The 23040-nt window shown below is 48.6% G+C and overlaps 1 protein-coding gene across 9 annotated transcripts in view; it reads right to left on the bottom strand.

Annotated features, from left to right (window-relative positions):
• Positions 1–507: 507 nt before the first annotated feature.
• Positions 508–23040, bottom strand: part of PKNOX2 (PBX/knotted 1 homeobox 2) — a 581048-nt gene continuing 558515 nt past the window's right edge. For all 9 annotated transcript variants that reach the window (XM_063943776.1, XM_063943772.1, XM_063943775.1 and 6 more), the window contains 3 exons: positions 16249–16325; positions 8540–8718; positions 508–1413 (listed from right to left, as the gene is read on the bottom strand). In XM_063943776.1, the coding sequence (XP_063799846.1) occupies positions 1199–1413; positions 8540–8718; positions 16249–16325 (471 nt within the window). In that variant the 3' untranslated portion in view covers positions 508–1198. The remainder of the gene's footprint in view (positions 1414–8539; positions 8719–16248; positions 16326–23040) is intronic.

The raw sequence follows: 23040 nt of genomic DNA, 5'->3' as shown, positions 1-23040 counted from the left end.
CCCCATGGTACTAAATGGGTTCCCAGTATCCCCTACGGTCTACGAGAAAAGGATTTGCCGGTAGGTAATTAAAATCCTATTTTATTTGCCTATGTACTATACATATATATATATATATATATATATATATATACCTGGCTGTTTTGAGTTTGTAATGGCTCCGAGATGGGCATCTATCTTTGTTTCTCAGCGGCAGTTTCACTTGCGATGACCAGCAATTCCGTAGCCTAAACATTCGCAGCCCTGTAGGCAAGTGTGTACAATCAGTAATGATGCCCACAGTCTTCAGTACACCACCACATGTCTCTATAGCTGTATCTCAGTTGTGGCGTCTTGCAGATGTAGCGTACTGCACTTACCCGTACACATTGCTCACTGTAACGGGAAAACAATCTCACCAGCGAGGAAGCGGCCTCTGTTAACAGTCTACGCTCAGACATGGCTGCCGATGCCGTGCGCTTGTCTCCCGGGACATGTAGCCACGTGCGCACACACACACAGAGGTAGTTTTATAATCGTCATACTCTGTTTATATGGAAATTTCATAAAACAGTTTACTTGCCAAAATAGATGTCTAATAATATTACATCATTTGAAAGATCTGGGGTGGAATTGTACACACAAATGTCAGTTTTGTTGGTGGGAAAAACTATTTTGATATTATAGACATGAGAAGTTTATAAATGTACATATAGATACACGTGTGTATATACAGTATATCTATAAATACACCCAACAGGGCGATCTTAAAACCTTAACGTTTCAATAGCATTCAGTCATAATAATACAGAAAAAAGCTTTACCTAAAAACAAGTCAAGTTCTTTAAAAAACAAAACAGAAAACAAAATGGGCCACAACATGTGGCTTTGTAAACATGTGTCCGTCACTTAAATAACAGCCGGGGACTGGGGTGTGGGCGCTGCCAGACACGGGACAGGTGCCGGAGAAGGGCGATGAGAATATGCATTCCTCTGTGTGCAGGACGGTACAAGAAACTGCATTACACACGGGTTCCAGCTTCCAGGTCCTCGTGGTGGGAGATCATGTCCCATCATGGTGCTTTAGTTTCCACCAAATGTGCAGTGGAAGGACATTACTCTCCCACCCGAGCAGGTGCAGTAAGTCATTACCAATGATACTCCAAGGCGAAGGCTGCATCAGTTCTATTGCGCAAGTCAGTGTCGCTCAGACACTTCGCTACTCCAGGGAGTCACTTTGTTCTAAGCCCAGGTCGCTGACATTTGTAGTTTGAAGATCTTCACTGTCCTCTTCCAAGTCATCGTCTTCCATCTCTTCCTCCTCGTCCTCTTCCTCTGTCCCGTCCAGCGAGTCATCGTGTGCTGCCATCAAGGCTTGCTGCATAGACAGTGTGTCCGAGGAGAGAGACTGCAGGTTGTCTAAGTTCACAGAACCTGCAAAACAGTGACACGCTCACTATACGCAGTGACAACACAGACAAACTGTATACATGTGCACAATATATAGACTAACTCTACAGTCACAACACTCGCTCACTACACACCGTAACATACTCACTATACACAGTAACACACTCACTCTACAGACACAACACTCGCTCACTACACACAGTAACACAACTCACTCTACAGACACAACACTCGCTCACTACACACGGTAACACACTCACTCTACAGACACAACACTCACTCACTGCACACAGTAGTAACACACTCACTCTACAGACACAACACTCGCTCACTACACGGTAACACACTCACTCTACAGACACAACACTCGCTCACTACACACAGTAACACACTCACTCTACAGACACAACATTCGCTCACTACACACAGTAACACACTCACTCTACAGACACAACACTCGCTCACTACACACAGTAACACACTCACTCTACAGACACAACACTCACTCACTACACACAGTAACACACTCACTCTACAGACACAACACTCACTCACTACACACAGTAACACACTCACTCTACAGACACAACATTCGCTCACCACACACGGTTACACACTCACTCTACAGACACAACACTCACTGACACCGCACTAAACGCATTTAAACATACACTCATTTTACAGACATAACACTTGCTCACTACACACCGTAACGCCACACTTCCTATACACATAACAAGATATACTCACTATACTGTACATGTGACAACACACAATCACTACACATGCTCACTATAGATGTCACAATACACACCCGCCTTACACAATTACTACACATGCTCACTATACAGTGAAAACAGACACTCACCATACACAGTAACAACGATCGATCACTATACACCGAGTCCGGTTATTAGGCTCGCTGCCAATAATGCACTCACTGTACACAATAACAATGCTCAATCACTATACAAATGCTCACGATACACAATAATAATGCACAAACACTATACAATCGCTCACTGTACACAATAACAATGCACAATCACTATGCAAATGCTCACAATACGCAATAATAATGCACATTCACTATACAAACGCTCACTATACACAATAACAATGCACAATCACTATACAAATGCTCACAATACGCAATAATAATGCACATTCACTATACAAACGCTCACTGTACACAATAACAATGCACAATCACTATACAAATGCTCACTGTACACAATAATAATGCACAATCACTATACAGACGCTCACTATACACAATAATAATGCACAACCACTACACAAACGCTCACTATACACCTGAAGTCACCACTATTTATGTATCTTCTGTTCCTTTACTAAAACTAACATCCCTGTCACTGTATCTCCTGGAGACATACAGGGGTATATGCAATTGCGGTCGAATTCATGAAAATGTCGAAAAACGGGGCATTTTCGACAAAAAAAAACCTGTCGAATTGGATTCGACAATGCAATACAGTACTTTTCGACAAAAAACCTGCCGTTTCAGATTCGACTTTTTGCAATTCGACATTGTCAAAATTTGACATGTCTGCATTGGTAAAAATGCGGCTTTTCGACAAAAGTATATTCAATTGAAGAATGTTGATTCGACAACAGTGCTTTTCGAAAGTAATTTCGTCAATTTCATTCCGCCTCACTTTGCTGGCGGAATCTAATAAAAAATGTTTTTTTGTGTTTTTTTTATTGCTAATAGCATATCTATTTATATTAGAAGGGATTATGTACTTGGTTTGTCTATTAGGAGACACAAGTATTATTTATATATTTTTTAAAAGAATATTTTTTTTTTAACTGACTAAAATAGAGAGAGCATGGTTTTCAGTGGGAAGGGGTGGGAATGGGTTAAAATCAAGAGAAAAAAATGCATGGGGTCCCCCCTCCTAAGCATAACCAGCCTCGGGCTCTTTGAGCCGGTCCTGGTTGTAAAAATACGGGGGGGGGGGGGGGGGGGGGGAATTGACAGAGGATCCCCCGTATTTTCAGAACCAGCACCGGGCTCTGCGTCCGGTCCTGGTGCAAAAAATACGAGGGACAAAAGACGTAGGGGTCCCCCGTATTTTTAACACCAGCACCGGGCTCCACTAGCTGGAGAGATAATGCCACAGCCGGGGGACACTTTTATATCGGTCCCTGCGGCCGTGGCATTAAATCCCCAACTAGTCACCCCTGGTCGGGGTACCCTGGAGGAGTGGGGACCCCTTAAATCAAGGGGTCCCCCCCTCCAGCCACCCAAGGGCCAGGGGTGAAGCCCGAGGCTGTCCCCCCCCATCCAAGGGCTGCGGATGGGGGGCTGATAGCCTTGTGTCAAATAAAAGAATATTGTTTTTTGCAGAACTACAAGTCCCAGCAAGCCTCCCCCGCAAGCTGGTACTTGGAGAACCACAAGTACCAGCATGCGGGGGGGAAACGGGCCCGCTGGTACCTGTAGTTCTACTACAAAAAAAATACCCAAATAAAAACAGTACACGCACACCGTGATAGTAAAACTTTATTACATACATGCCGACACACAGCTATGTTCACACGCCGACCTCTGTCCACTTCTCAAAGTAGAATCCATGGGGTACCTGAAAATAAAATTATACTCACCAAAATCCTGTGTAGCATCTCTCGTCTTCTTTTTTGTAATCCACGTACTTGGCACCAAAAAAAAAAAACGCATTACCCGGACCACGCACTGAAAGGGATCCCATGTTTACACATGGGACCCATTTCCCCGAATGCTGAGACCCCCCGTGACTCCTGTCACAGAGGGTCCCTTCAGCCAATCAGGGAGCGCCACGTCGTGGCACTCTCCTGATTGGCTGTGCGCGTCTGAGCTGTCAGACGGCACATCGCACAGCCGCTCCATTATCTTCAATGGTGGGAACTTTGAGGTCAGCGGTGAGGTCACTCGCGGTCAGCGGCTGACCGCGGTGAGGTCACTCGCGGTCAGCGGCTGACCGCGGGTAACCTCATCGCTGACCGCAAAGTTCCCACCATTGAAGATAATGGAGCGGTATGTGCTATGCGCGTCTGACAGCTCAGACGCGCACAGCCAATCAGGAGAGTGCCACGACGTGGCACTCCCTGATTGGCTGAAGGGACCCTCTGTGACAGGAGTCACGGGGGGTCTCAGCATTCGGGGAAAGGGGTCCCATGTGTAAACATGGGACCCCTTTCAGTGCGTGGTCCGGGTAATGCGTTTTCTTTTTTTTGCCAAGTACGTGGATTACAAAACAGAAGAGGACACAAGCTACACTGGATTTTGGTGAGTATAATTTTATTTTCAGGTACACCGTGGATTCTACTTGGAGAAGTGGACCGAACAACGTGTCAACATAGGTAAGTATGTGTGTGTCGGCATGTATGTAATAAAGTTATACAATCACGGTGTGCGTGTACTGTTTTTATTTGGGTATTTTTTTTGCAGTAGAACTACAGGTACCAGCGGGCCCATTTCCCCCCCGCATGTTGGTACTTGTGGTTCTCCAAGTACCAGCTTGCGGGGACGCTTGCTGGGACTTGTAGTTCTGCTGCAAAAAACAATATTCTTTTATTTGACACAAGGCTATCAGCCCCCCATCCGCAGCCCTTGGATGGGGGGGACAGCCTCGGGCTTCACCCCTGGCCCTTGGGTGGCTCGAGTGGGGGACCCCTTGATTTAAGGGGTCCCCACTCCTCCAGGGTACCCCGACCAGGGGTGACTAGTTGGGGATTTAATGCCACGGCCGCAGGGACCGATATAAAAGTGTCCCCCGGCTGTGGCATTATCTCTCCAGCTAGTGGAGCCCGGTGCTGGTGTTAAAAATACGGGGGACCCCTGCGTCTTTTGTCCCCCGTATTTTTTGCACCAGGACCGGACGCAGAGTCTGGTGCTGGTTCTAAAAATACGGGGGATCCCCTGTCAATTTTCCCCGTATTTTTACAACCAGGACCGGCTCAAACAGCCCGAGGCTGGTTATGCTTAGGAGGGGGGACCCCACGCATTTTTTTGGGGGGTTTTTTAAACACTTTTGTGCCGTCCAAAAAGTCGAATCCAGGACGCACATATCCGTCAATTGGTCCGTTTTTCGACAGCGGGACTGTCGAATCCGTTTTTTATTGAATATGTCGAATTCCGGCCCCGGCGGCCGGGATTCGACTGTCGAATTGTGTCGAATTTAAAAACGGTGAATTCCCGCAATTGCATATACCCCGCAGTATTTTATTGTTTAACATAATAAATCAGCATGAAATACATTTAATGATGGCTGGTTATATTACGGACCCAGGCTTGTTCACCATTAATCACTATTGCTGTCACACCTACTTGTGGTCTGGCGTGCAGTATGGTGCAGTTTGGGGCCTTTTTGTTTTTAGAATAAAGGCATCCATCTTTGTATTTTGACCAGAGGCACTAGAACAGTGAAACATATATAGCGCCATCCGTTGATTAACATAAAGGTTGGGATCTAGTGAAGTCCAAGTCCAGAGGCCGTGCGAGGTGCCGGGCGAACTCGGAAATGTTTTTAAGGGGGCAGTCATGTACAAGCCATGGTTTAGCTTTGTACAGATTGCCCCTATAAAAAAAAAAAAAGTCCAAGTTCGTCTGTCATCCTACACGGTCGCCGAACTCGGACTTCATTAAATTCCGGCCAGGAAGTGATATTATGCACTAGGGCATGCTGGAACTTTTAGTGCCAAAAGAGCAGACACTATGGGTGGGATTCAAATGATATATCACGCCCAATTTCCTTTCTAAAATGATCTCCGTTATCGCACATATTGCGCCCATAGTGATCAGGTTTAGCTGTGTAAAGGGTTGGGTGCCTTTCTACTCCGGAGGTAGCGAGCCGAAATAATGATACCACGCCCCTGAGGGCAGAAACAGAACGGGTGTGGAAAGGGGTGAAAAGAATTGAATCCCACCCTATATTTGAACATTTTAACCCTGCTACCCACTGGCCAGAGGTACCAGGAGCCTCTAGGTATAGAGCCCTCTTTATTACCTCGATGTCTGGAGTTACATTATTTCTGTACCAGTCCCCTGATTGGAGAGACATTAGAGAATACTGTGTGCAGGAGAAGCACAGTAGCAGCTTAATGTCTGCAGTACACTGTCCGCACTTCTTCCCCATAACCCATGCCAGCTGTCATCAGACTTGATTTATTTCTTCTACTGGATTACTTGCTCTGTAGAGTGGCCATGGCCCCTGAATCGCCTGCAGAGTTGCTCCACAAAGTCCTTGCCGGGGCTAGAGATACCATAGCAGAGGCTGGGTGGAGTACTCCCATTGCTGGCACAATTAAGTACTGGCCAGCCAGAGGTTCCACAGTGTTTGTTTCCCACGTCAGGGTGTTTTAATCTGAACTGGCAGTCACCCAGGGCTAGGTCCATGGCCGTCTCCCCTATTTGGCTGATTCAGCAAGTGTCTAGATCCTAGGAGTTAGTCAGAGTCCTCCTCCTCCAGGGGGCTTCTAGGTCGGTCTCTAGCGTCCATGTTTGGTGGTCCCGTAGACTTCAAGGGGGTCATTCCGAGTTTATCGTAGCTGTGCTAAATTTAGAACAGCTACGATCATGAACTCAGACATGCGGGGGGACGCCCAGCACAGGGCTAGTCCGCCCCGCATGTCAGTGCTGGCCCCCCCTGCAGAAGTGCAAAGGCATCGCACAGCGGCGATGCTTTTGCACTTTAAGAGTAGCTCCCGACCAGCGCAGCTTTAGCGTGCTGGCCGGGAGCTACTCTTCGCTCCCCGGCCCGCAGTGGCTGCGTGTGACGTCACACAGCCGCTGCGAGCCACTCCCCGCACGGTCCAGCCACACCTGCGTTGGCCGGACCGCGGCCACGAAACGGCGGCCAAACGGCGCCGTTTCGCCCCCTCCCACCCATCGACCGCCTCTGCCTGTCAATCAGGCAGAGGAGATCGTAGCGCAACGTCTGGAGAGCCGCAGGTTGGCCAGGCCTGGTCTAGTGTGTACAGCTGATTGCGCACTCCCACTGGTTGTCTCGTCGGGCATGCTGCACACCAAATGGGATAACCCAGGGAATGACAGCATCCATTTTAAATGCGGTGGGCAATGATACATTGCGCCGCCGTCTACAGCATCATGCAGTGTGTACAGGTGGCACAATATATAGTCCTGTCGGCTAGGCACACGTAAGAAAGACTAATCTACATCCTCACGTGGGGCTTTATTTGGTCCAGAGCTGGATAAGATTATTGCACAGGCCAGTGGGTGAAGACTCAGAGTGCCTTTTTCTCCAGCTAATTCCATTAGAACTAGCGGTAACAGGCTTGTCCTTCTGTCCCTCAGCTGGCATGAGGGGTCTGTCCTTTTCTAGGTCAGGAGAGAGGTAGACTTGGGCGATCTGTCATCCACCTTCCAAAAATTCAGATTCTGGCAGAGGCCGTAAGGAAGCCGTAGTGGGTTTCCACCACTGCCCTACATACAGAATAGTGGATTGTCCCATTTATAAAAAAAAAAGAAAACTCAACACTGCCGGCGTTGAAAAAAAACAATTTGGCGCTTCCAATTTTTGGCCAAAATCCCGGTATCCCGCAATCCAGATCCTGGGATTGGCCACCATACCCCCAACCCCCTTGACCTGGCTAATATCAGCAAGCATGAGTCAGACAACGGGGAAGATGTAGTTAAGAGCTCCTGAAGAAAGAAAGAGGCTGGAAGTCCTGGGGGGAGGGGCGGTGGCCATGTGGAAAAGCTTAAACAGGCCCTCGCTCAGCAGGAGAAGTAGGGTTCAATAAATGACTACAACATTCAGTGTCCTGACTTCATTTTAATAGTTTCTTTACAGGTGAACTACAGGTGCCAGCTGACCCGTAATATCCGGGCATGCTGGCACTTGTTGTTCTACAGGTGACGGCATGCTGGGGCAGACTTGCTGGGACCTATAGTCTGTCTGTAAAGAACAATATAAACATACCATTAAAAGTCCAGGGCTATGCCCTGCTTTTTTTTTTCTTCAGCTGTAGCTAAAATATCCAAAATCTACTAATAAAAAAAATGCTGAACTATTTTACGCTGTACTAGGAAAATGACTGATGCCTATCTGTTAGGGTTAGCGGGCCGGACCTTAATGCTGGCATATAGGGAATCTATCACTAAGGCCCCTCTGCTGCCTCTCACCATCAGGGTTGGTCCCAGGTAACACTCCTTGTTGCTGTAAGACTCCGGCTGCAATTGAGTTTGGCCAGAACCGCTGAGTTGGCCGGTGCTGAGACTTTATCTTCTTGGCTTTCGGTGCCGGATCAGGATTACTGGCATCTAACATTGGCTGCAGGATGCGCCGCCTTGCATTGATGAACCTAGAACACAGAACACAAGCATTCAATGACGTTCCTCTAGTCTCTCGTTACTGAATGAACTCTGAAGGAAGCTGGAAGGGTACAACATGATTTCCTCGGTCTGTGTGTGATGTCATCAAGTACTGAGCGCTAAATGACTTCACTCCACACAATATACATGAAACCAGCCTGCGATCAGACATTTTCCTGTATGCCTGGCCTGCTAGCAGCCCTCACGGCCTAGCTCCCTGCTCCTGAGAGAACTACTCATTGAAACACTATGAACGGAGACGTTATAGAAAGTATATAAAACTACCATCTCTAGACTCACTGAATGTGTAAGATTTAGTAGATAAGCTGCTGAGCCTTCACTGTCCACCAGAGGGAGCACAAAGCCTTACAATGGAAACACCAGTCCTTTACCAGCACGTGCCAATGTGACATGTTTAACCATTCCTATCCTGGTGTCAGAGAATACACAATTGTTTTTGTACCCATTAGAGGATCCTGACCCTACGTTAGGGGCACATACCACTATAAGGCAAGTTGTACGATTTGGGATGGATCACAATCAGGGCCGTTTCTTGGGGCAGGCGAGCAGTGCAACCGCACTAACTGTGGCTCCCTGCTTCCCCCTCCTATTTCTCCCCGAGTAACCCGCTTGGGGGACGGAGTTTCACGGAATGGCGCGGTTGCGTCGTTACGTCACAACGCAACCCCGTCACTCCGCGAAACTCCCCCCCCCCCCCCCCCCGAGCGGAGTACAGAGGGGGATCCAAGTTAGAAAGAGGGAAAGGCTGGCGCGAGGAGCGACTGGTGAGGTGGGCCGAAGAGCGGTAATCCCCTCTGTAAGTATTCTCTCTCTCGGGCCAGATGTACTAAGCCTTGAAAAGTGATAAATATCACGGTGATAAAGTACCAGCCAATCGGCTGGTATCTATACAGATATCTATAGGAGAATACGCTGTATGTAGGTAAGAAGGGGGGCAGATACGGGAGAGGATGGCAAATAATAAACCTAAAATTATATATATATATATTTTTATTTAATTTTTTTCTCTTACATCCACTAGGGCACACTGGAGGAGTTCTAGACAGCTGGCGTGTGAAGTGTGTAGACCGGAAGTAGCACAATATAAAAATCTCTGCACGGCCGGCTCCTCCCCCTTCACGCCCACCATTCCTTCAGTTTGAAAAATTGTGCTAGGAAGAAGCAGCACAGAAGAGGAGCCCTTGCTCCTGATGGGCCCTACACACTGGGCGATATTAGTGAAAGATATGAACGATCTTGTTCATTAATGAACGAGATACCATTCACATCTTTCAGTGTGGAGGCACCAGCGATGTACAATGCGCGGCCCCGCGCTCGTTCATCGCCGGTGCCCCGTCGCTTGTGCATGCAGGCCAATATGGACGATCTCGTCCATATTTGCATGCACTGCTATGGAGCCGGGTGACGGGTTCACTCAACCGTCACTGCCCCCCCCCCCAGCCGCCGGGTCGCCTGTCAACCGCATCCGCCGCCGGGCAGCTCGGCGGTGGATCGCGCACTGTGTTGGGCCCTATAGACTATTTTTGTTTAAATTTAGCCCAATCCCACCTAGCTGAAAGGAGGGTGCAGGCTGGGACTGGTGAGATAAAGATCCTGTAAAGAAGGGATCTGAGGCTCTCCCAGTGGATTCACAAAACAGTGAGTCACAGTTTAGCTTGTTAGAAGCGGCACTGACAGGATAGGGAGCGTTGGTTAGAAGCGGCGCTGACAGGATAGGGAGCGTTGGTGTGGCTGCTGTAACTAGGCCTCGATTCGTACAGGCTCCATCAGGCGCTGAGAATAGGCCGACACAGGCAACGGAGCTCCGCTGAGGCACAGAGCAGCGGAGTCCTATGACACGGGCGGTGATAGCCGGAGACGGCGCTCCGGAGCGGCGCTGAGCAGCGGGTCCCTTGCGGGGGATCACGGGCGGACGGCACGGAGTGGAAAGGCGCTATGTCTAGAGGCGAGACCAGTGCATCTATAGAGGGGCGGCATAATCCTCAGCCTGATGGAGGAGGAATAACGAGGTGAAGGACAAAATTGATTTTCGCCCATTTTGTTTGTGTGATTAGGCGCGATGACTCAGTGGGAATCCCCTCAGAGAGGGGAGGAGTGTATAGGACACTGACAGAGGACTCTGGTGCTGACAGGTCTTGTGGAGGAGGAGCACTACAAGTCTCAGCCGGATCAACACAGACTATATCAGCGTTTGGTGGTGTGAGGATTGTAACGCCAGACGGGTTCCTATTTTATTGATTGGAATTATTCCGGCCGTGTGACTCCCAATAAATTCATTGCTCCCTACATTCCTACAGTCTTTCTCCACCTATTCCAATAGGGTGAAAGTACTGCTGATTGGTGTGTGTGTGTGTGTGTGTGTGTGTGTGTGTGTGTGTGTGTGTTTGTGTTTAACATGGAATTATGGGGGTAATTCCAAGTTGATCGCAGCAGGAATTTAGTTAGCAATTGGGCAAAACCATGTGCACTGCAGGGGGGGCAGATGTAACATGTGCAGAGAGAGTTAGATTTGGGTGGGGTGTGTTCAATCTGCAATCTAATTTGCAGTGTAAAAATAAAGCAGCCAGTATTTACCCTGCACAGAAATAAAATAACCCACCCAAATCTAACTCTCTCTGCACATGTTATATCTGCCTCCCCTGCAGTGCACATGGTTTTGCCCAATTGCTAACTAAATTCCTGCTGCGATCAACTTGGAATTACCCCCTATGTTTGTTCAAAGTGTGAAAAAAAGAGCACCACAGTTGGCAGCTCCAGGGTGTGCGACACATGTTTACAAATGGATGCTCAACCTGAGAGCAGTGGTCCATCTTTGTACCCTGATAGATATTCCTAGGGAGATGGCGGAATCCCGAAAGCAACATTTAGAATGGGCTGCGGGTTTTGCCAAAACCATGGAAGAATTCCTAATTAGAGTTACCTCGTCCGCACAGCTGGAAAACAGGTGCGTAACGCGGTAAAGAGACCACTCCCTCTCCGGCAGGAAGAATCGGAGGAGGAAGAGGGGCTCATAGAGGAGGAGGAGGGAGAGTCTGTGGAGGCAATTATTGAGGAGGAGGAGGATGCAGTGGTCAAGGGGTTAGAATCCCTTATTGACGAGGTAAAAAAGGTCCTTAACTTCAAAGAAGAAGAGGTTAAGGTACTGGAGGAGTTTGATGTATTTGAGTCTCAGAGACCACAGAGCGCAGTTTTTCCGATCCCTCAGACTCTCCAAAATCAAATGATGGAAGCAGCCGGATAAACGCTTCCAAATCCCCAGAAAGTTTACGGCTAACTACCCACTACCCAAGGGTATTATGTCTAAGTGGGAAGTTCCGCTGATTGCAGACGCTTCCCTGGCTAGACTGTCAAAAAGAACAATCTTACCAATACCAAACGTCACTACACTTAAAGAGGTCTCAGATCGTAAGTTAGATATGGCATTAAAATCTATGTTTGTGGCTGCAGGAGAATCACAAAGACCTGCGATTATTAGTGCTTGGGTGCACAAGCCTATTGCTGCTTGGGCTGGTTCAGATTGTTCAGGTTGTGGAGGAAACAATCAGGAAGAGATAGTTCGTTTAGCAGAACATATCCGTGAGTCAGCTACATTCATCTGCCAAGCCGCTAAGGATGCTAGCAGAATAGCTTCATCATGCATCTCAGCTTCGGCCATATCGGCCAGAAGGATTCTGTGGCTCAGGGAATGGCAAGGGGATTCTGAATCCAAAAAGGCAGTGGAGGCAATTCCCTTTGTAGGGGAAACTTTATTCGGTCCTGAATTGGACAAGTGGATTTCCCAAGCAACAGCAGGGAAATCTACTTTTTTACCTACCACGTATCCTAGAACCACGCCACCGGTCAAAAGGAATTACTCCAGTACGGTGTTCAGTTCATTTAGGTCTCAATCCTTTCGTGCTAGAGGAAGAGGTTTTGGCGGTCAGACTCATGGAAACAGAGGGAGAGGCAGTTCCCAGACACCAACCAGAAAGTAGAACCCTAAACCTGCTGACAAGACCGTGCCATGACGGTCTCCCAGCTCACCTTGGGTCTCCTATGGTGGACGCACGGTTGGAAAGGTTTCGGGACACCTGGGCCAAAACCTCACCAGAAGTCTGTATCAACAATATTATCTCCCAGGGATACAGAATAGATTTTCTAAGCCACCCTCACTCTCAATTTTTTACAACAAGACTTCATCAATGTCAGAAGGCAAGGGCATTGGATATGGCATTCAAAAATTACTTCAGACGGAAGTAATTATGCCTGTCCCGACTTCTCACAGAGGAACGGGATTTTATTCAAATCTTTTTGTAGTGCCAAAACCGGTTGGTTCAGTCAGGCCAATCCTCAATTTAAAAGTTTTAAATCAGTTTCTGGCTGTTTACAGGTTCGAGATAGAGTCAATACAGTCGGTCATTGTGGGACTGGAACAAAAAGAGTTCATGATGTCCATGGACATAAAGGATGCGTACTTCCATGTCCCAATTTGGACTCCACACCAAGCCTATTTACGGTTTGCAGTGGGCAAAAATCACTACTAATTCAGAGCCCTACCATTCGGCCTATCATCAGCCCCAAGAATCTTCATGAAGATCATGGCTGTCATGGTCGCGAAATTGAGATCGTTAGGGGTAACGATCATCCCATATCTGAACGACCTTCTGATCAAGGCTCCCACTCAGGACCAGTTGATCAGAGATGCTCAGACCACTCATCGGTTTCTGATTCAACACGGCTGGATTGTGAACTTCAAAAAAATCCAACCTACAACCAACGCAGAGGATTCAATTCCTGAGTCTCATTCTAGACACGATACATCTGAAGGGGTTTCTTCCAGAAGACAAGATTCGAGATATCAGGGAAATGGTACGTCAGGTTCTGCAGAACCAGACGGTCTCTCTGCATCTTTCTGTAAAACTTCTTGGAAAGATGGTGGCATCCTTCGAAGCTGATCAGAGATGCTCAGACCACTCAGAGACGCTCAGACCACTCATAAGCGATCCAATCTGGGATTGGAAGATTCTGACAACAGATGCCAGTCTCAGAGGATGAGCAGTCTTCCAATAAATATTCTGGAACTACTGTAAGAGCCATTTACGATGCACTTCTTATAACGGAAGACCTAGTGAGGGCTCAACATGTCAGAGTACAGTCAGACAATGTGACAGCAGCGGCATACATAAACCGTCAGGGAGGAACAAAAAGTAGGTTGGCTTTAAGGGAGGCAACAAAGATTCTGTCCTGGACAGAAAAACGCAACATAATCCTGTCTGCAGTCTTCATTCCAGGAGGTAAATTTACTAAGATGGGAGTTCTATTTAAAATGGGATGTTGCCCATAGCAACCAATCAGATTCCAGGTATTATGTTCTAGAAGGTGCTAGATAAATGAGAAGTAGACTATGATTGGTTGCTATGGGCAACATCCCATCTTAAATAGATCTCCCATTTTAGTAAATTTACCCCCAGGAGTGGAAAATTGGGAAGCAGACTACCTCAGTCCCCAGGATATGCATCCAGGAAAGTGGTGTCTACACCCACAGGTTTTCGAAGCAGTAGTACAAAGGTGGGGTGTACTGCAAATAGACCTAATGGCCTCTCGAAACAACCATCAGTTAACAAGGTATGTAGCCAGGACTCAGGATCCAGCAGCAGAGGCAGTGGACGCGCTGGCGATTCCCTGGTCATACGATCTGGAGTACATTTTTACGCCGTTTCCCCCGTTACAGAGAGTGTCAAAGAAGGTGAAAAAGCGTGGGTGATTTTAATAGCACCAGATTGGCCCCGCAGAAGCTGGTACTCGGACCTGAGGGGACTGCTAGCGGAAGATCCTTGAAGGCTGCCACAGAGGCAGGACCTCCTGTCTCAAGGGCCATTTCTTCACCCAGACCTGAATCGTCTGAGTTTGACGGGGTGGATATTGAGACCAGGATTCTAAGAGACAGAGGCATTCCGAAATCAGCTATTCCTACCATGTTGCCGGCAAGGAAGCCGGTCACAGTGGCGCATTACTATAGAATTTGGAAGAGGTACATAGACTGGTGTCAGTCTAAGGGTTGAAATTCCAGAGAGTTCCGTCTCCATAGACTTTTGCGGTTTCTCCAAAATGTTTTGGAGGGAGGTTTGAGATTGGGATCCTTGAAGGTACAGATCTCGGCACTCTCTATTCCTTTCCAACAACGTCTGGCGTCCTTACAGGAGGTCCAGACATTTTTACAAGGTGTGCTGAGTATTCAACCACCTTTTCGTCCTCCCACGGCCCCCGTGGGATCTAAATTTAGTGCTCATATATTTGAAATCGGCAGTTTTTGAGCCTCTAGAGAAGGCAGATTTAAAATACATATCCTGGAAGGTTACTCTGCTTGTAGCTTTGGCATCTGCAAGAAGGGTTTCCGAGTTGGGGGCTCTGTCGTGTAAAAGTCCTTTCCTCGAGGACAGAGCGGCACTCCGTACAAAGGCGGAGTTCCTACCTAAGGTGGTTTCAGGTTTCCACATTAATCAGCCTATTGTGGTACCCCTCCTTCCAGGGATCCATGGAAGGGGACTTGTCTTTGGATGTGTTCAGAGCCCAAAGGATCTATGTACAGACTACCACATTTATGAGAAAGTCTGAAACTTTGTTTGTTCTGTATGATGGGCCCAAGAAGGGTTGGCCCGCTTCGAAGCAGACCATAGCCAGATGGATAAGACTTACCATCAGACAGGCTTATATCTCTAGCGGTAAGAGTGTTCCTTTTCGGGTAGGTGCTCACACTACCAGATCAGTGGGTGCTTCATAGGCTGCTGCTAGAGGAGCTTCCACTACCCAACTTTGCAGAGCTTCAACGTGGTCATCAGAACACGTTCACTTGATTTTACAAGTTTGATACGTTTGCGTCTAGAGATACCAGGTTTGGACGTTTGGTTCTACAGGATTCAGACACCACTCCCGCCCATGGGAGTATCTTTGGGATGTTCCCTAGTGGATGAAAGAGAAAAGAGGATTTTGGTATTTAACTATAAATCTATTTCTCTGAATCCACTCGGGGACACTGGACGCCCGCCTCGGTGCTGTCAACCTGTGTGTTCTTATTGGAGTTAATTCAAACAGTTTTGATTATTATGTTAATGGTTCTTGGTTGCTGTTTGACTTGTTGCTACGGTGGTTCCTTCCCGTAAGGCTCTTGATTTCATGTTCCCTCTTCTCTACGTAAGTTTTTCAAACTGAGGCGGACGTGAAGGGGAAGGAGCCAGCTGTCTAGAACTCCTCCAGTGTCCCTGACTGGTTTCAGAGAAATGGATTTATTGGTAAGTATCAAAATCCTCTTATTTCATGCCCACTATCAATAATGTACTAAACTAGTCTATCATATGTCAAAATAATTAACTACTGTATTGCAGCCATTGTTAAGCTGGGTAATGGAGCACTGTAGAGATACTCACTAGAAGCAGCACACTCTTGTGGGCAGGGAGTTCATTTATCGTCAGTGGCACCTGTAATAAGACCCAAGGCATCGAGCCCCCCGGGGAGACACTCACCAGTTGTTGACTTGCAGCAGCGTAAGGTTTGTCTGTGCAGCGATCTGCCGTTTCTCATCCTCTGTCGGGTACGGGTGCTGAAACAAATAGTACGTCGGTTAATGACAAGGGCACCCCTATATGTATAATAATGTACAATAACAAATGCCTCAGGCCTCGTGAGGTCACAAGTTCCTGGCTGGCAGGAAGGGCGGTACCTTAGAAGACTGATGTGTATGTATATTATCAATTTATTCTGAACCCTAAAGTCCCAACGCCTGAGATGTTACATTTTGTGCAACTTCCGGCCATAACTTTCTTTGTTACATACAGTACATGGCATGTGAAGGGTACACAGCTTAATGACTACTGTACATACAAATTCTTGGGGGACAGTCTACAAAGGTGTCTAAAAATATGTTTAGTAATATATTTGATGGAGCAATGCAATTTGGCAACATATTATTAGGAATTCTGTTACTGAAAAGAATAAGTCACAAATGTCTTGTAGACAAGGTACAGGACCCAAAATGTAGAGACATAGAATTGGCACATCACCTTTACAAAAATCACACGTCAAAACATTACTATCACATTGCAAATACAAATCCTACAGCAAATGCTAGATAATGTAACAAAGGGGGAGGTTGTACATAGGTACAAGCAGTATGGGGGGGGGGGGGGGGACACATATGTTATTGGAGAGTTAATGTGTAGCAGAGGAGAAAATGGGAGGATGCGCTTGGAGGGACAATGGTATTAGAGGGTTAGTGGTAGTGGAGGGTAAGTGGTGCTGGGAGGATGGTAGTAGAGGGTTAGTGGTAGTGGAGGGTAAGTGGTGCTGGGAGGATGGTATTGGGGGGTTAGTGGTAGCGGAGGGTAATTGGTGCTGGGAGGATGGTATTAGAGGGTTAGTGGTAGTGGAGGGTAAGTGGTGCTGGGAGGATGGTATTAGGGGTTAGTGGTAGTGGAGGGTAATTGGTGCTGGGAGGATGGCATTGGAGGGTTAGAGGTAGCGGAGGGTAAGTGGTGCTGGGAGGATGGTATTAGAGGGTTAGTGGTAGCGGAGGGTAATTGGTGCTGGGAGGATGGTATTGGAGAGTTAGTGGTAGTGGAGGGTAATTGGTGCTGGGAGGATGGTATTGGAGGGTTAGTGGTAGTGGAGGGTAATTGGTGCTGGGAGGATGGTGTTAGAGGGTTAGTGGTAGTGGAGGGTAAGTGGTGCTGGGAGGATGGTAGTGGAGGGTAATTGGTACTGGGAGGATGGTATTGGAGGTTAGTGGTAGCGGAGGGTAATTGGTGTTAGGAGGATGGTATTGGAGGGTTAGTGGTAGTGGAGGGTAAGTGGTGCTGGGAGGATGGTTTTGGGGGTTAGTGGTAGTGGAGGGTAATTGGTGCTGGGAGGATGGTATTAGAGGGTTAGTGGTAGCGGAGGGTAAGTGGTGCTGGGAGGATGGTATTAGAGGGTTAGTGGTAGTGGAGGGTAAGTGGTGCTGGGAGGATGGTATTGGGGGTTAGTGGTAGTGGAGGGTAATTGGTGCTGGGAGGATGGCATTGGAGGGTTAGAGGTAGCGGAGGGTAAGTGGTGCTGGGAGGATGGTATTAGAGGGTTAGTGGTAGCGGAGGGTAAGTGGTGCTGGGAGGATGGTATTGGAGGGTTAATGGTAGTGGAGGGTAAGTGGTGCTGGGAGGATGGTATTGGGGGTTAGTGGTAGTGGAGGGTAAGTGGTGCTGGGAGGATGGTATTAGAGGGTTAGTGGTAGCGGAGGGAAAGTGGTGCTGGGAGGATGGTATTAGAGGGTTAGTGGTAGTGGAGGGTAAGTGGTGCTGGGAGGATGGTATTAGAAGGTTAGTGGTAGTGGAGGGTAAGTGGTGCTGGGAGGATGGTATTAGAGTGTTACTGGTAGCGGAGGGTAAGTGGTGCTGGGAGGATGGTATTGGAGGGTTAGTGGTAGCGGAGGGTAATTGGTGCTGGGAGGATGGCATTGGAGGGTTAGTGGTAGCGGAAAGTAAGTGGTGCTGGGAGGATGGTATTAGAGGGTTAGTGGTAGCGGAGGGTAAGTCGTGCTGGGAGGATGGTATTGGAGGTTAGTGGTAGTGGAGGGTAAGTGGTGCTGGGAGGATGGTATTGCAGGGTTAGTGGTAGTGGAGGGTAAGTGGTGCTGGGAGGATGGTATTGGAGGGTAATTGGTGCTGGGAGGATGGTATTGGAGAGTTAGTGGTAGTGGAGGGTAATTGGTGCTGGGAGGATGGTATTAGAGGGTTAGTGGTAGTGGAGGGTAATTGGTGCTGGGAGGATGGTGTTAGAGGGTTAGTGGTAGTGGAGGGTAAGTGGTGCTGGGAGGATGGTAGTGGAGGGTAATTGGTACTGGGAGGATGGTATTGGAGGTTAGTGGTAGCGCAGGGTAATTGGTGTTAGGAGGATGGTATTGGAGGGTTAGTGGTAGCGAAGGGTAATTGGTGCTGGGAGGATGGTATTAGAGGGTTAGTGATAGCGGAGGGTAATTGGTGCTGGGAGGATGGTATTAGAGGGTTAGTGATAGCGGAGGGTAATTGGTGCTGGGAGGATGGTATTAGAGGGTTAGTGGTAGTGGAGGGTAATTGGTGCTGGGAGGATGGTATTAGAGGGTTAGTGGTAGTGGAGGGTAATTGGTGCTGGGAGGATGGTATTAGAGGGTTAGTGGTAGCAGATTGTAATTGGTGCTGGGAGGATGGTATTGGAGGGTTAGTGGTAGCGAAGGGTAAGTGGTGCTGGGAGGATGGTATTGGAGAGTTAGTGGTAGCGGAGGGTAATTGGTGCTGGGAGGATGGTATTAGAGGGTTAGTGGTAGCGAAGGGTAATTGGTGCTGGGAGGATGGTATTAGAGGGTTAGTGGTAGCGGAGGGTATTTGGTGCTGGGAGGATGGTATTAGAGGGTTAGTGGTAGTGGAGGGTAATTGGTGCTGGGAGGATGTATTGGAGGGTTAGTGGTAGCGGAGGGTAATTGGTGCTGGGAGGATGGTATTGGAGAGTTAGTGGTAGCGGAGGGTAATTGGTGTTGGGAGGATGGTATTAGAGGGTTAGTGGTAGCGGAGGGTAATTGGTGTTGGGAGGATGGTATTAGAGGGTTAGTGGAGGGTAATTGGTACTGGGAGGATGGTATTAGAGGGTTAGTGGTAGCAGATTGTAATTGGTGCTGGGAGGATGGCATTGGAGGGTTAGTGGTAGCGGAGGGTAAGTGGTGCTGGGAGGATGGTATTGGAGCGTTAGTGGTAGCGGAGGGTAATTGGTACTGGGAGGATGGTATTAGAGGGTTAGTGGTAGCGAAGGGTAATTGGTGCTGGGAGGATGGTATTAGAGGGTTAGTGGTAGCGGAGGGTATTTGGCGCTGGGAGGATGGTATTAGAGGGTTAGTGGTAGTGGAGGGTAATTGGTGCTGGGAGGATGTATTGGAGGGTTAGTGGTAGCGGAGGGTAATTGGTGCTGGGAGGATGGTATTGGAGAGTTAGTGGTAGTGGAGGGTAATTGGTGCTGGGAGGATGGTATTGGAGGGTTAGTGGTAGTGGAGGGTAATTGGTGCTGGGAGGATGGTGTTAGAGGGTTAGTGGTAGTGGAGGGTAAGTGGTGCTGGGAGGATGGTAGTGGAGGGTAATTGGTACTGGGAGGATGGTATTGGAGGTTAGTGGTAGCGGAGGGTAATTGGTGTTAGGAGGATGGTATTGGAGGGTTAGTGGTAGCGAAGGGCAATTGGTGCTGGGAGGATGGTATTAGAGGGTTAGTGGTAGCGGAGGGTAATTGGTGCTGGGAGGATGGTATTAGAGGGTTAGTGGTAGCAGATTGTAATTGGTGCTGGGAGGATGGTATTGGAGGGTTAGTGGTAGCGGAGGGTAAGTGGTGCTGGGAGGATGGTATTGGAGCGTTAGTGGTAGCGGAGGGTAATTGGTGCTGGGAGGATGGTATTAGAGGGTTAGTGGTAGCGAAGGGTAATTGGTGCTGGGAGGATGGTATTAGAGGGTTAGAGGTAGCGGAGGGCATTTGGTGCTGGGAGGATGGTATTAGAGGGTTAGTGGTAGTGGAGGGTAATTGGTGCTGGGAGGATGTATTGGAGGGTTAGTGGTAGCGGAGGGTAATTGGTGCTGGGAGGATGATATTGGAGAGTTAGTGGTAGTGGAGGGTAATTGGTGCTGGGAGGATGGTATTAGAGGGTTAGTGGTAGTGGAGGGAAATTGGTGCTGGGAGGATGTATTGCAGGGTTAGTGGTAGTGGAGGGTAAGTGGTGCTGGGAGGATGGTATTGGAGGGTTAGTGGTAGTGGAGGGTAATTGGTACTGGGAGGATGGTATTAGAGGTTAGTGGTAGCGGAGGGTAATTGGTGTTAGGAGGATGGTATTGGAGGGTTAGTGGTAGCGAAGGGTAATAGGTGCTGGGAGGATGGTATTGGAGGTTAGTGGTAGCGAAGGGTAATTGGTGCTGGGAGGATGGTATTGGAGGGTTAGTGGTAGCGGAGGGTAAGTGGTGCTGGGAGGATGGTATTGGAGCGTTAGTGGTAGCGGAGGGTAATTGGTGCTGGGAGGATGGTATTAGAGGGTTAGTGGTAGCGGAGGGCATTTGGTGCTGGGAGGATGGTATTAGAGGGTTAGTGGTAGTGGAGGGTAATTGGTGCTGGGAGGATGTATTGGAGGGTTAGTGGTAGCGGAGGGTAATTGGTGCTGGGAGGATGATATTGGAGAGTTAGTGGTAGTGGAGGGTAATTGGTGCTGGGAGGATGGTATTAGAGGGTTAGTGGTAGTGGAGGGAAATTGGTGCTGGGAGGATGTATTGCAGGGTTAGTGGTAGTGGAGGGTAAGTGGTGCTGGGAGGATGGTATTGGAGGGTTAGTGGTAGTGGAGGGTAATTGGTACTGGGAGGATGGTATTAGAGGTTAGTGGTAGCGGAGGGTAATTGGTGTTAGGAGGATGGTATTGGAGGGTTAGTGGTAGCGAAGGGTAATAGGTGCTGGGAGGATGGTATTGGAGGTTAGTGGTAGCGAAGGGTAATTGGTGCTGGGAGGATGGTATTGGAGGGTTAGTGGTAGCGGAGGGTAAGTGGTGCTGGGAGGATGGTCTTGGAGCGTTAGTGGTAGCGGAGGGTAATTGGTGCTGGGAGGATGGTATTAGAGGGTTAGTGGTAGCGAAGGGTAATTGGTGCTGGGAGGATGGTATTAGAGGGTTAGTGGTAGCGGAGGGCATTTGGTGCTGGGAGGATGGTATTAGAGGGTTAGTGGTAGTGGAGGGTAATTGGTGCTGGGAGGATGTATTGGAGGGTTAGTGGTAGCGGAGGGTAATTGGTGCTGGGAGGATGATATTGGAGAGTTAGTGGTAGAGGAGGGTAATTGGTGCTGGGAGGATGGTATTAGAGGGTTAGTGGTAGTGGAGGGTAATTGGTGCTGGGAGGATGTATTGTAGGGTTAGTGGTAGTGGAGGGTAAGTGGTGCTGGGAGGCTGGTATTGCAGGGTTAGTGGTAGCGGAGGGTAAGTGGTGCTGGGAGGATAGTATTAGAGGGTTAGTGGTAGCGGAGGGTAAGTGGTGCTGAGAGGATGGTACTGGAGAGTTAGTGGTAGCGGAGGGTAATTGGTGCTGGGAGGATGGTATTGCAGGGTTAGTGGTAGCGGAGGGTAAGTGGTGCTGGGAGGATGGTATTAGAGGGTTAGTGGTAGTGGAGGGTAATTGGTGCTGGGAGGATGGTATTGGAGGTTAGTGGTAGCGGAGGGTAATTGGTGCTGGGATGATGGTATTGCAGGGTTAGTGGTAGCGGAGGGTAAGTGGTGCTGGGAGGATGGTATTGGAGGGTTAGTGGTCGTGGAGGGTAATTGGTGCTGGGAGGATGGTATTGGAGGGTTAGTGGTAGCGGAGGGTAAGTGGTGCTGGGAGGATGGTATTAGAGGGTTAGTGGTAGTGGAGGGTTAATTGGTGCTGGGAGGATGGTATTGGAGGTTAGTGGTAGCGGAGGGTAAGTGGTGCTGGGAGGATGGTATTAGAGGGTTAGTGGTAGTGGAGGGTAATGCTGCATTCACACCGCAAATGCCGGGTCCTACCCGGTAAGACAAACGTGTACTTACCGGGTGGGATCCGGCATTTGTGCTCCGTTGCAGGCTTCCCGACCCGGCAATATACCGGGTCGGTTGCCATGACAACGGAGGCCGCAGCAGCAGCAGGGGCGGGGGTGGAGGCGGCGTCGGGAGATGAGCTCATCTCCAGCGCCGCCTCTCCCTATCTTGTGAATGGGAACCGTGTCGCATCGACACGGCTCCCATTCACACCGCACCTGACCCGGTAATCAACCCGGGTAAAACCCTTCTTTTTTACCGGGTTGATTTACCGGGTCAGGCGACCCGCTAAATCGCCCAGTGTGCTTTCACATCGCACACTGACCCGGTTCGACACGGCAATATGCCGTGTCGGTACCGGGTTATTTGTGCGATGTGAAAGGGGTATAATTGGTGCTGGGAGGATGGTATTAGAGGGTTAGTGGTAGTGGAGGGTAATTGGTGCTGGGAGGATGGTATTAGAGGTTAGTGGTAGCGGAGGGTAAGTGGTGCTGGGAGGATGGTATTGCAGGGTTAGTGGTAGCGGAGGGTAAGTGGCGCGGGATACGGTCATTAGGTCTACACCACTTATGTCGACAGTCATTAGGTCGACAGGGTCACTTGGTCGACATGGTCATTAGGTTGACATGCACTAGGTCAAAAGGTCGACATGAGTTTTTTAAACAAAAAAAATCACTTTTTGCACTTTTTCATTAGAGATGAGCAGGTTCGGTTTTACTCGGATTTACCCGAATCTCCTTATTGGCTC

Source organism: Pseudophryne corroboree, chromosome 10, assembly GCF_028390025.1.
Source record: "Pseudophryne corroboree isolate aPseCor3 chromosome 10, aPseCor3.hap2, whole genome shotgun sequence".
NCBI lineage: Eukaryota > Metazoa > Chordata > Amphibia > Anura > Myobatrachidae > Pseudophryne > Pseudophryne corroboree.
Note: the sequence above shows the minus strand (reverse complement) of the source record. Positions and strands in the feature narration are given on the sequence as shown.